Source organism: Hipposideros armiger, unplaced genomic scaffold (assembly GCF_001890085.2).
Source record: "Hipposideros armiger isolate ML-2016 unplaced genomic scaffold, ASM189008v1 scaffold_266, whole genome shotgun sequence".
Lineage (NCBI taxonomy): Eukaryota > Metazoa > Chordata > Mammalia > Chiroptera > Hipposideridae > Hipposideros > Hipposideros armiger.
This window is the reverse complement of record NW_017731616.1, coordinates 1268958-1282646: the sequence shown is the minus strand read 5'-3', so window position 1 is coordinate 1282646 and position 13689 is coordinate 1268958. Positions and strand designations below refer to the sequence as shown.

At 36.4% G+C, this 13689-nt stretch overlaps 1 protein-coding gene across 1 annotated transcript in view; it reads left to right on the top strand.

Moving 5' to 3' along the window:
* Positions 1-13689, top strand: part of TLK1 (tousled like kinase 1) — a 128480-nt gene that overhangs the window by 71095 nt on the left and 43696 nt on the right. The window contains exons 4-7 of the mRNA XM_019656821.1: positions 5269-5344; positions 9102-9148; positions 10874-10969; positions 13162-13251. Of these exons, the coding sequence (XP_019512366.1) occupies positions 5269-5344; positions 9102-9148; positions 10874-10969; positions 13162-13251 (309 nt within the window). The remainder of the gene's footprint in view (positions 1-5268; positions 5345-9101; positions 9149-10873; positions 10970-13161; positions 13252-13689) is intronic.

Sequence of the window (13689 nt, the reverse complement as noted above, 5' to 3'; positions counted from 1 at the left end):
CTGTTTTCATGAAAAAATCCATATTGATTTATCTCCCTCATTTTGTAACAGTGTTAAGATTTTGTTTTGTTTTCTTATATTTGGTCTTATTTGTATTGAAGAAAGACGCATTTGTTTTTATTTTAAGATAAACCAAGAAGGCACATGATTAAATGTGAAAACCTAGTTTAATAATCGCTGCCTTACATTCCAAATGAAATTGGAACATTAGTTTAATTATGTCACTGTTATCTCTTGAGTCCTTTAGACTTGTCTTTGTTTTTAGAACATACTTTTAACTGCTAGAAAATACTGTGTAAATTCACACTGATATCTTGGAACGTTTAAATGCCAGAGTAATCATTCAGGTTTTTGTATGATTACAAATTAGCATTTATAAAGCTAAGTTGATTTTAAAGAGTACCAGTCTCTCATTTTCTCCTAACCACTGTTCCACTTGTATATCAGAATTCTTTGACTTTTAATCATTACTGTAGTGTTTCCATCTTTACTTTAAAGCCAAATCATATTATTTTGCCTTCCATATTAATCCTTCCTTACTGTGGTCAATTATAGTACAATAGTTGATATAGAGAAGAAAAGAAAGAAATGACATAATTAGTGAGAACAATAAGCTTGAAAGTGTTCTATATAAAGTGCTCAGTGTATGCAAATTTTACACCTTACGCAAATACAAAAGTGGCCTGGTTGATGTCACTTGGATTTTGTAGGAGATCAGTGGTCGAGATCAGGGGTTTTTCAAACGTTTTTTAAGCCGTCAAAATTTCCTCAAAGTAAGTCTAATATAGAATCTCAATATGAAAATAGTTGGAAATCCTGTGTTTGCAGGAATGGGGGTGAAGGTGGGAGAGGATGTGTCTCTGGTAGGCTAGAGCCCTAGGTCCGCTCCCTTCTCCTTCTTTTTTTTTAATTGGGGAATTGGGGGATGGGAACAGTACTGGGGAGTTGGGGGAAGGGAAACAGACAAGTTGCTGTTGTTTTGTTCTTCAGTCTAGTTGTGGAGGACATTGCTTCACTGGCCCAAGTTGGCATCATCATTGCGCTCTTCCCGGGTGAGGCAGATCAGTCGCCGGCTTCTGGACGGCCGCTTACTGCAGCTGCTGGCCGCTCAGGCTGGCTGCTGGCTACACACGGTAACCCATGGCAACCCACTGCAGCAGGGGCTGCAGCCTATGCCATTGCCGGCAACCCACGGCAGCCCAGCTCCAGGTTGAGCTGTTGTTCAGCATCTTAGCTGTGGAGGGCAGTGTCACTGGCCCTCCTCATATGTGGGATCCGAACCGGGGCCTTCTGGCGTCCCAAGCCAGTTCTTAACCAATGCGCCACTCGGCCGGCCCCCTTCTCCTTCTTTCCCACCTTGAATAACTTGAGGCACAACCTTCTCTCCCCCAAGGTATTTCTGGAGTACAGTTTTGAAAATCGCAGATAGTATTCTGAACTTTTCCTCATTGATGATCCATTTTAGAGATTAAATATTTGGTGAGTTTCTGCATATCCTAAATCTCCAAGGTTCTAAATCCCCAAATAAGTCCATTTACAAATGAGTGAGTAAGGAGAATCGGCTGCAGTAGACTTCACTGAGAGTATTTTGTTGTTGTTTAATATAGGTGTTGCTTAGATATTTAAATCAAAACCGAAAAACTACTTACTGCACATTTGCCTGAGGGTTACTGATGTAATACTTCTGGTCTAGACTACAGACATGTTCTACGGCTTATAGTCGAGAATAGAGTTAAACGAGGCCTTAAAGAGGAAATGTGCTTGTTTTACAAGCCCTACAAGCTATTTGTAAATTATTAGGGTAGGCCTCCTAATCATTGAACAGGTGACACATGATTGAAGTTTTGAAACATAAAGAGGTACCCGGATATTTACAGCAATAGGCTAGCCATTCAAATAAGAGAATTTATTGGGTGCTCACTGACATTTATAGAGTACATACTCTGTTCCAGATGCTGTACTGGGTATGTTTGTGGTATGCTTCTCATTCCATACCTGTAGTCCCCTATGCCTGTATTACCACATTTAAAATTGATGAGAAAATCAAGTCTTGCATTAAATAACATGCTGAGTGGTACAGTAAATAAAGGATCAGAGTTTGATTCTTAGTCTGTGTTTCTTCAGAGACCCATGGTACTTGATTTTTAAGGAAATTACAGTCCATTTGGGCTGACAGAACAATCCTATAATCTATGAGTTGAGAACGAAATGAAAGGTCAGCACCAGGTAGTCATACTAGGACCTAGGTGAAAAGATTAAGGTTCATGGGAAGGGACAGAATGGTGTGTTTGTTTATAATGGAGACGTTTACTCTATAGGCTAACCTAGGCATCCTTCCCCCTCCCCCCCCCTTCTTCCTCACCTTCTTCTCTGGTTTAAAGGCCGGTAAACCTGTTGCCTTTTTTTCTTTACTATAATCATTATGCATTTGATGTTTTTTGTTTGTTTTCAAGCACAATGGCATTTCCCCCAAAGGACTGTCCCACTTCCCCATTCCAGAAAATTTTAAATTTAGGGAAATTTTGCCTCAGGGAAAAAACTTTTTACCAAGTAATCCGTCTTTTTTAATTATTTATTTTTAAATTACAATTGGCATAGAACGTTATATTAATTTCAGGTACAACGTAGTGATTAGGCATTTACATACCTTACAAAGTGGTTCCTACAATAAATCTGGTAATCATCTGTCACTGTGCATAATTATTATGATATTGTTGATTAAATTTCCTATGCTATACATTGTATCCCTATGACTTCACAAATATGGAATGCTTCATGAATTTGCAGGTTATCCTTGTGCAGGGGCCATGCTGATCTTCTCTTTATCGTTCCAATTTTAGTATATATGCTTCTGAAGCACTCTCTGTCTTAAAAAAAAATTCTTAAATATCTTGAAGCGTATATTCAGTCAAGTATTTAATGAGTGTTATTCCAAATAAGTTTGAGAATTTCTAAATATATTCAGTCTTTCCACCTCACTCCCTTTTTGGAGATAGCCAGTGGATATTAGCATTTTAATGGCTTTGAGAAAGCTCTTCAGTAAATAAATTTAACTTTGCTCACCCCAATTGAGCCCCCCCACTGTCCCCTCCATTAAAAATGTAGCCATTCAATCTATCACTGATCCAGTGTTCCCTGTAATGTGCTTCAGAAATAATTTGTAACTGCTAACAACATTATATTTTCAATTTTCTAGATAGAAAATGTTTCCAGTATAACTTTCATACATATATTATTTCATGTTTTTGTTTGTATGTTTATTCAAGAGTAGCTAGTCAAGATTTAAGATGGAGTTCATATGGGAGCCTGCCATGCTTAAAAATTAGTATAACATAAAACTGTTCTGAAAAACCATACCTTTTTTACTTTAAATTATTTTTTTTTTACATAGATTAAGTTGGGAAAGATATGAATAAATTATGATTTGGGAATCCTCTTTTGTTTATAATACATAGATTTTAGGGTTCTTTATAAAAATGATAACTTAGACTTTAGTGATATTTTTATTCTGAGGAAAATAGAAGATTGGTTATTGTTTCTTTGAATTTGGTAATTTTGACAATGAAACTAATGAAAAATTGCTGGTACATCAGTTTATTGCCAGTTTAGGTGGATTTTTTAAAGATCTCTGGTTTGTGATGTGAAAACACATAGATAAATTATTGGACATAATGAATTTTATTTATGAACTTAACAAAATTTGGAAATATTTTTGTGTAGTTTATTCATTCAGTTCTTGATGTAGGGCATATATATAGCATGTCAGAGAAAAAAAGCATATTTAGGCCTTGGAAATATACAGAATTGGATTTGAATCCTGATTACCTTGAGTAAATTATTTAATAATCATGTGTTTATCAAGTGATAACTATGTGCTAGGCATGGGGGTGGAAGGGTGAGGTGGGGAGAAGGTATAACTCCTGTCTTTAAAGAATTCAGGGACTAGTAGCATTGATTTCAATCTCTGTGAGTCTGTTACCTTGTTGGCAAAGTGGAGGTGAGAGAATTTAAAATCCCCAAAATAATCTTTAGAGGAGCCATAGATGCTCAATGTGAGTTAGGTTGTGTATTGTCATTCATAGTGTTTAATCACAGAGCTATTCAGAGACATAAAAATACGGATTAAGTCCCTTCCTTGTATGAGGACTTCATTGCCTTTAGAGATTTATTTAAATTGTCTTGATGTTTCATTCATTCAAATGTTCTTTGTTCTGTTACCAGACATATTTGCCAAGCTTCTCGAGTTGGAGGGCCCTATGCCATTGCCTTGTGTTAGTTTTAATTTTATTTAAGCACAACAACAGTCTGTCAGACTCTACAAAAATTACGTGTTATTTTAGCCTGATAAAAATACTTGTTATCAGTTAAAACAACAAACCTGTAATTTGAAAACAAGCCGTCATGTAGGGTTAGGAGTCTGCTAACTTTTTCTGTAATGGGCTAGATATTTTAGACTTTGTGGGCCATGTGGCCTCTGTTGGAACAACTCAACGCTGCTGCTATAATGTGAAAGCAACCATAGACAATACATAAATGAATAAGTGTGGCTGTGTCCAATAAAACTTTATATATGGACACTGAAATTTGAATTTCTTATAATTTTCATATCTCAAAATATTCTTGTTTTGATTTTTTAAATTTTCAATCATTTAAGAATGTAAAGGTCATACTTAGATTCTGGACTCTACAAAAACAGATGTCCAACCAGGTTTGGTCAGTGGGCTATAGTTTTGTGACCCTTGATCTAGGGCATAATCTTTGAATTTATTGTAATTGTTATTGGATAATAGTTGTTAGGCGTTTAGGTGAATGGTCCTTTTAGTAGGGATTGTATATATCATGGTTTGTGTTCTGCTTTTTTTTCCTGTCCATGTTTCCTGTTTACCTTTGTAGACTAAATATGTGCGAATAGTAGAAAATAGGAAAAAATAAGTTTTTTTGTTGTTTTGCCCTATCCAGGAAGTTGATTTAAAGTGCATCTTTTAAACGCTAATTACTCTCAGATTTTTCATTAATCTTAAGTCACATCCTGTAAATGTGAATTTCAAGTAATGTGCACAAGGTCTATACTTTGAACTTTTAAAATTTATAGAGTAGAAACTTATATTTTTAAAATAATTGTATGTAAGTCACCACACATTTATGTTGCATGAGCACTATTGAGCAAAGCAGTATTTTACTCTGAAAATAAAAATGATTTTATACTGACTAGAATAATTTTGTTTGTGAAAACTGTAATTTAAATTCTGTTAACTTTACTTTCTGTAGACACCAGAGAAGAAACAATCGGAATCATCCAGAGGAAGAAAGAGAAAAGCAGAAAACCAGAATGAAAGTAGTCAGGGTAAGCGAAGCAGAATCTCCCTTCAGAGCCAGATAGGCATTTACAATTAATTATTCTGATTTTTTTTTTTTTAGATTTTATTGGGGAATTACAGGAGGGGAACAGTGTTGGGGAATTGGGGAAGGGGAACAGCCAAGTTGTTGTCCTTCAATCTTAGTTGTGGAGGGTGCAGCAAGCTCAGCTCCAAGTCCAGTCACCATCTTGCTTCCCGTGGGCAGCTCACAGCTGCTCAGCTCAAGGTGCTGTGTTCAATCTTAGTTGCGGGTGGGCGTAGCCACCATCCCATGTGGGAATTGAACCAGTGACCCTGTTGCTCCGAGTTCGCACTCTTAAGCTAACTCTTAACCAGTTGAGCCACTCGGCCAGCCCTAATTTTCTGATTTATAATCAGTTAATAGTTTAATTGTAAAATAAGTAATTTCATGTTTTTGTGATTTCTATAGCTATTATGTAATTTCTGCATTTAATAATAGTTTAGGAATGTGCTGTGCTTTAGAAATAATATGAAATTGAAATCTTTTTGTATCACAGGTAGTGTGTGGTTAACTGTTGGTAGGCTTTTTGATATTTCATTCATTCATTCATTCATTCATTCATTCATTCATTCATTCAAGAACTAGAAAGACAAGTATCATGTCTAAATCTGGCAAGCATTACCTTACACCTTTCATTTTTCTCTCTTTATATGAATTACAGTATTGAATAAGAACTTCAGATCTCACTTTAAAACAAGTACCCAAATTTACTCATCCCTTTTATTTACTTTTTTAAAAAGACTATATAAAAATAATTGAGAGATTTTTGTTAAAGCATCATCTTTCTCTTTTCATACCTGTTCTTCATCCTTCTTTGCATACCTACCTTTTATTATATGATCTAAGAAAATCATTTTGATTAGACTACACAATTTCTTATGATGGACAACAAAATAGTGTCATTTAATTTAGCCACTCAAAATTAAATATGATAACTGGGGATTTTAAATCATATAGAATGATGATTTTATACATATATTACATGTTTTGGGGCCAGCCTTTGAAGGTCTAGGGCCATGAACCCATGACTTTTACTAGTATTTATTTTATGTGGCACTGGCATTCGGGAATATATTTGCAGCAATTGTCTTTCTGGAAGGAAGGAGAGAATTCATTCTAGCACCTTTCTCAAGGTGTGTGGTGTTTTGTATCTTATTCTGCTCTGAGCTCCCTTTTGGTCTCATTGTGGTTCCCCTAAGTTTGGTTAGTGGACTTGGAACTTGACTTAATGCAAGATACATTAGTTATGATAGTTTCAACTTTGGATTTAAAAACTCGCTTAAAAACAGGTCCCAAAATAGGGTGAGACTTCTGGGTTGGTTGATCCAACCTATTTCTTTAAGAACACACTTTTTTTTTCTTTGTGGTGTGCAATCTGCAAAATTATCTGATTTTGTTAAGGTTTTAGGTAGGCTGCCAGTTTTAATTGGATTTACTCATTTCAGCTTCCTCTCATATTTGCTTTAAGAGAGGGGCTGGCTTTCTGTGGTTTGTTTTCCCCCTCTTTCTTTGAAATAAGCTTCTTCAAGTCCAGAGCAAACCACTCCTGTCATCCTGTTGGCCAAAATTGGGTCACGTGTCCATTCCCAAACCACTTATTTCCAACAAAGGTATTATTGCCCTTACAAAAAGCAGGCCCATCTCAGAAATTGAAAATTGGTTCAAGTTCCCCTTAGAGATACAGGCTTTGTGGAAAGGGATGATACCTGAACAAAATTGGATTTCTTATCAGAAGGGGAACTAGTAATGGAGGCCGGATAGGAGTCAGCTTCCCCCAACGTTCCGGGAGCAAATGTTAACAGAACAAAATTCGGGTTCAATTGGGGAAATAGCTTCTGGGTAGGCAACCAAAAACGTCTCTATGTTCATTTAAAAATAGCACCTCTTCAGAATCTGCAAGAAAGTTGTTATAGGCAAAGGGAAATCCCTTTGGTATAAAGCCTTCACAGTCTTCTCTAACCTCTGAATAAATCTGCACAAAATTGTTTAAAATTTCTAGGTAGCATTTATAGTCCTCAGTACTTATTTAGTTTTTTTTTTAAATTTCCCTACCTTGTTCCAAGAAGGAATTTAAGGTTGTTGAACTTTTTTTTTTTTCCTTAAAGATTTTATTGAAGAATTGGGGGAGGGGAACAGCGTTGGGGAATCGGGGAAGGGGAACAGACAAGTTGCTGTCCTTTTGTTTCTTAGTCTAGTTGTGGAGGACGTCGCTTCACTGGCCCATGTTGGTATTATCCTTGTGCTCTTCCCGGGTGAGACAGTAGCTCGCCGGCCATTGGACGGCCGCTCACAGCAGCTGCCGATCGCTCACGCTAGCTTCCAGCCACTCACAGTAGCTCACAGCAGCCCACTGCAGCAGGAGCTGCAGCCTACGCCGTTGCTGGCGACTCGCGGCAGTCCAGCTCCAGGTTGAGCTGTTGTTCACCATCTTAGCTGTAGAGGGCGCAGTGTCACTGGCCCATGTGGGATCCGAACTGGGGCCCTGTTGCTCAGAGCTAGCGTCCCAAGCCAACTCTTAACCAATGAGCCGCTGGGCCGGCCCAGTTGTTGAACTTTTAAATGTATTGTTTGTTGGGCTGGCCCGGTGGCCCAATTGGTTAGAACGGGAGCTCTGAGCAACAGGGTCACTGGTTCAATTACCACGTGGACCAGTGAGCTATTTCCAAGCTGAGCTGCTGCTGAGCTGCCAGCAGGTGGCAGGATGGCTCAGTGGTTAGAGCACATGTTCCTAACAACAAGGTTGCCAGTTCAACTCCCGCATGGGATGGTGGGCTGTGCCCACCCACAACTAAGATTGAACATGGCAACATGCGCTGAGCTGTTGCGAGCTGCCAACAGAGAGCCAGATGGCGACTGGACTTGGGAGCTGAGCTAGCTGCTCACTCCACAACTAAGATTGAAGGACAACAACTTGGCTGTTCCCCTCCAATTCCCCAACAAAATCTTTAAAAAAAATTTTTTTTAATAAATGTATTATTTGTTCATTTTGGTAATGCCTGGCACATAGTAACCACTCAAGAAATATTTATTGAATAAAATAAATGAATGAATGACTATGTCAGTACTGATCTGATAAATGTATATCTTTTTATTATCCAAAATTTTGACTCATGGTATCATTAGTTTTTCTTTTGAAACATAAAGATATCATATAACCTATATAGTTCCAATAAAGGTGGATGACTCCCATCCAAAAAAGTATCTCTAAACACACTATATTTCTTAGCAACTTTTTAATTCAGTATTTAAAAAACTGGTGAAGAGTCCATTTTAGAGCAAAACTTTTAACTAAAGAACTGTGATCTATAATGATTTGGATCACTTTATTAATATGGTCATATAAGAACAATATTTAAAATCTAGTTTATTAAAAAAACAGCTTGTTAATTTGGAAATACTGTTTTAGAAAATGAAAACACTTTTACAAATAGCATTCATATTAAAGCATATTAATGTCAGTTTGTTATGGTCTGTGTTAACCAAATGTTTATTATTATTTATAGGTATGAATGGTTTTGTCAGTTTTGCTGCTTCCTCTTGTCTTTATTTATTCATTGATTAGCTATAATGAAATAGATTAAACAATATGAATAATGTAGTTTTTAAAACTAGAGATCCTTTCATGTAATTTATTTGATGCTTTAATAATTGAGACTTTAAAAAATTGATGTTTAAAGTCATGACTGATTTTAATCTAAAAATTTTTTACTTTTATATTTCAGGGAAAAGTATTGGAGGACGTGGCCACAAAATTAGCGACTATTTTGAAGTAAGTTCATATTAAGAGCTAGAGAGCTCTTAATATAATTCTGCTGTGGGATGAAATTATTTCTTTGGGGCACAAGGTCAACTTTTGATTATTGATTAGAGCAGAGCTTCAGTACTATGTGATGTCCTATTTTCCTAGAAACATTAAAATTTACTTTTATGTTGGTATGACACACCATACTTTTTTCAAAGTACTTTCTCACATATTTGTTTATAACAACCTGGGAGATAGGCAAAGTTGGTATTTACAGAAGAGGAAACTAAGGACCAGAAATGTAAAGTAGCCTACCTAAAGACAAATTCTAAATGGAAGGGCAAAGAGTAGAACCTAAAGTCTAACAGCCTCTAGTTCAGAATTCTTTCTACTGTCAATACAGGCTTTACTGTACCACGGCAACATTTGAGCCCTGTGAATGATTAAATAATGATAGAGATGGCAATCTAAGAGTCCCTCAAAAGAATAAACAGTGGTAAATGTAGATTCTTACCCAATCCTGAAATGTTTCCTTGCTTCTACATAGAAATACTTTTGACTACCAATTCCACATTACAAAACATTAATATGATTATTAAAACAACAAACATGATCTACTCAGTTGAAAAATATTTATATTTACTTGAGAGTGAGCATAGAATTTGCTGATTACAGGAAGGGCTGCATTAAAAAAAATTTTTTTTCTATCCTCCATGGGTTTCCAGAATCTAAGGTAAAACTATTGCTGATCACGAGATACCAAAAGCTCTTTTTGGAGGTCAGTCCCTCAGTGTTAATATCATTCAGAATCTTTGCCAAAGGTAGGATCAATTCAAATAAATAAATCTCAAGTCTCTTGAATGCCTGCTATGTGCCAGGCATTATGCTGGGCACTATAGGGGGAAAAAAATTAGATTATAATCTGTAAGGTTGCCCAAGTTCTTTAATGAACATGCTAGGAAGTCCCTGTCTCTGCTGTTCAATACCCTGAGTGGAAGCCAGTAGCAGCATATTGTGTTCTCTTTTCATTCTTGGTACAGAAACATGAGAAGTGAGAAAGGTAGCTATGGAACAGCTTAGGTGGCTTCCCTTCATATGAAGCTAAGTCATGCACTGTAATGCTTGTCATGCATATAAGAAAGGCTCAATTTTTATTAGGTTTTGTGCTGTTAAAGGGAAGGGACTTGGTCTGTAGAATTCTTCTACATAGTGCTACGAACATATAGATATTTAATATCTTGAGAATGTGATTCTGTTTTAAGATGGTGGATTATGTTCACTAACATCTACATGTAAACATGTTAAAGTTCTTTGGGATTGTACAGGTTCAACAAACATAATGCTATATAATATTGTATCAGTGCTATAACTACAACTCTTTTAAAGTTATTGTTGAGTCTTAGACTTCAATTTTATGCTAAAATGTGAAGGAAAAAAAAGACAAATAAATTTCCCCTGAGCAATGAACATATCTTAGAGTCTACCACAATAACAAGTTATATGTAGTTAGAATGTTCGAGAAACCAGGGTCTGTGAAGACATAGTCTTGTCATGTTCTTGTCATCAGTATTCTGTCTTTAGTCTTTTAGGACTTAGCTGTGACTGGCCTTAGTTTTGCTTTTTTTTTACCCTTTTAAATGACTACTGGATTTAATTCAAAATAAGATATATTTAAATTAATTCTTAATGCCATGTCTAAAATAACATTGACCTAAGCCTGCTTTAACAGTGATGTTGTCTTTTTCCCCTCAGTACCAAGGTGGAAATGGCTCAAGTCCAGTAAGAGGCATACCTCCTGTGATCCGTTCTCCTCAGAATTCACACTCACATTCCACTCCTTCCTCATCGGCAAGTGTCTTTGTACATAGTCTTATGTCTAGAAAGTTATGTGTACTGAATAACTTTTATAATTTGTTGTCTTTATTGAGAAAATACACACACACACACACACACACACACACACACACACACACATATTAGTGTTTATCTTTTTAAAAAATTCTGTGTGAGGTAAGTTGAAGCCTTTTTAATGATCTGATGCTGTTAGAACTTTATTTCTGAAAGTGAAATTCTTAAATTAAAGATTTCCTGAGTTATATCCAAGAAGTAATGATTCTGTTAAAGAATGCCGTTGAGCCTATGGGACTAATATGAATATTTGTGTATCATTCTATATTCAGTTACTGATTTCTAATTTCTAACTTTATTATGAATAACCACTAAAATGATAGCATGATTCCTGTCTGAGAATCCTTAAGGAAAGGATAGGCAGCCATCAGCCTTGGGTTATTTAGTTCAGTATAGAAGGATCTTGGACCTGAAAATTATTTTACAACTTTTCAGTTTGTTTCTAACGTTTTAAGACCTTGTTCTTTTATATGCATTACTTTGCATATTGGATTTTATTTATTTATTTTTTTAAAGATTTTATTGGGGAATTGGGGAAGGGGAACACACAAGTTGCTGTCCTTTTGTTCTTCAGTCTAGTTGTGGAAAACATTGCTTCGCTAGCCCATGTTGGTATTGTGATCATTGCATTCTTCCCGGGTGAAGCAGATCGGTCACCGGCCATTGGATGGCATCTCACGTTGGCTGCCAGCTGCTTGCGCTGGCTGCCGGCCACTTACAGTAGCTTATGGCAGCCCACTGCAGCCTACGCTGTCGCTGGCCACTCACAGCAGTCTAGCTCCAGGTCAAGCTGTTGTTCACCATCTTAGCTGTAGAGGGCAGCATCACTGGCCCATGTGGGATCCAAACCCGCGGCCCTGCTGCTCTGAGCTCGTGCTCCCAAGCCAACTCTTAACCAACGAGCCACTCGGCTGGCCCTGGATTTTATTTTTTCTTTACTTTCGTTATGCAAAAGTTTGGTGGCTTACCAGGAAAACAATATGGCTTTCAGTAATTTAAATACAAATTTTGAAAGATTTTTAAAAATCAGAGTATCTTATTTATTCAAGTACCCTGTTTTTATTTCCAGTGTACCTTTCTGGTCCTTGTCATTAGACATATAATTAATTAGTTTTTTCTTATTCATTTTGTACCTTGGGGCACATCATATTGCTATATACAAAGTAAAGCATAATACTCAACAATAATTGAGTTATAGTGATAGCATTGGTACAGTGATGTGATCTGCTGTCATTGAATGTATTCTAAAACTAGTGTCTAGGGCCAGCTGAGTGGCATGTTGGTTAAGAGCTGGCTTGGGACGCCAGCTCTGAGCAGCAGGGCCCTGGTTCAGATCCCACATGAGGGTCAATAACGCTGCGCCCTCTACAGCTAAGAGGCTGAACGACAGCTCGACCTGGAGCTGGGCTGCCTTGAGTCGCTGGTGACAACGTAGGCTGCAGCTCCTGCTGCAGTGGGCTGCCGTGAGCTACCCATGAGTGCTGGCAGCCAGCGTGAGCTGCCATCCAATGGCTGGCAAGCGACTGCCTCACCCGGGAAGAGCACAATAATAACAACATGGGCCAGTGAAGCAATGTCCTCCACAACTAGACTGAAGAACAAAAGGACAGCAACTTGTGTGTTCCCCTCCCCCAATTCCCCAATAAAATCTTTAAAAACAAACAAACAAACAAAAAAAACTAATGTCTAGATAAACCATGAAACTCATCAGTAAATTGATATTATACTACATATGGGCATGCATTATTACCCCTAGTACTAAGAGTTCTATATTAAGATCTTCTCAGTTTTACATTTTGAACCATAGAATCTATTTTTAATGTTTTTGTTTTAAAATAATGTATTGGCTTTGTTTTTATTTAACAGATTGAAAACATTAAAAAAATTTTTATGAGACTAGAAATGTAAACTCCTTGAGGGCAAGGAGTATATGATTGTGTCTCACTGGGCCTTATTTAGGGGGATACTCAATGAATGCTTATTGAATAAATGATGATTAACAGTTTTAAAGTCCGTTATGTTTTAATTCATTTTATGATTCTAATAAAAACTTAAGAAATGTTAAGTAGTTGTTGCTAAACAGAAGCCTATTTTTTTTCTTGCTAATGTAAACATTGTAATTTTTTTTAAAGGTTCGACCTAATAGCCCTTCTCCTACTGCATTAGCTTTTGGGGACCACCCTATTGTACAACCAAAGCAATTATCCTTTAAAATTACTCAGGTAAGCAGTAATTAAAATTTCTTTGTATGACTTCTAAGAAACCAGTGACCAACTTTGTAAAAACAACTAAACAACTAAGATGTCTTCTTTTAGATATAGATATAGAGTAAAATTATACATCAAGAAAGCTAATTACTAAACAAAAACCAATTTGTAGGGGGTGAGAAATTGCAACACCAAATTTACTATCATCTTGTTCTTTATTCCACACTGGCTAAATATATAGATGTTTTATGCAAATTAAATAAGCAGAATAACCATAACATATCAACTCTGTTTACTGATTTTTTTTTTAACTTAACATCCAAAGTCTTCGTGAAGCTGTTATATTTTTATAAGTGGACATTAAAGTAGTTCATTTGGGGTGTCAGTATTTTTGTGTATTCATATATGGTATACACTTAGAAAAATCATTTGAAAATTGAATTAACCAGATAC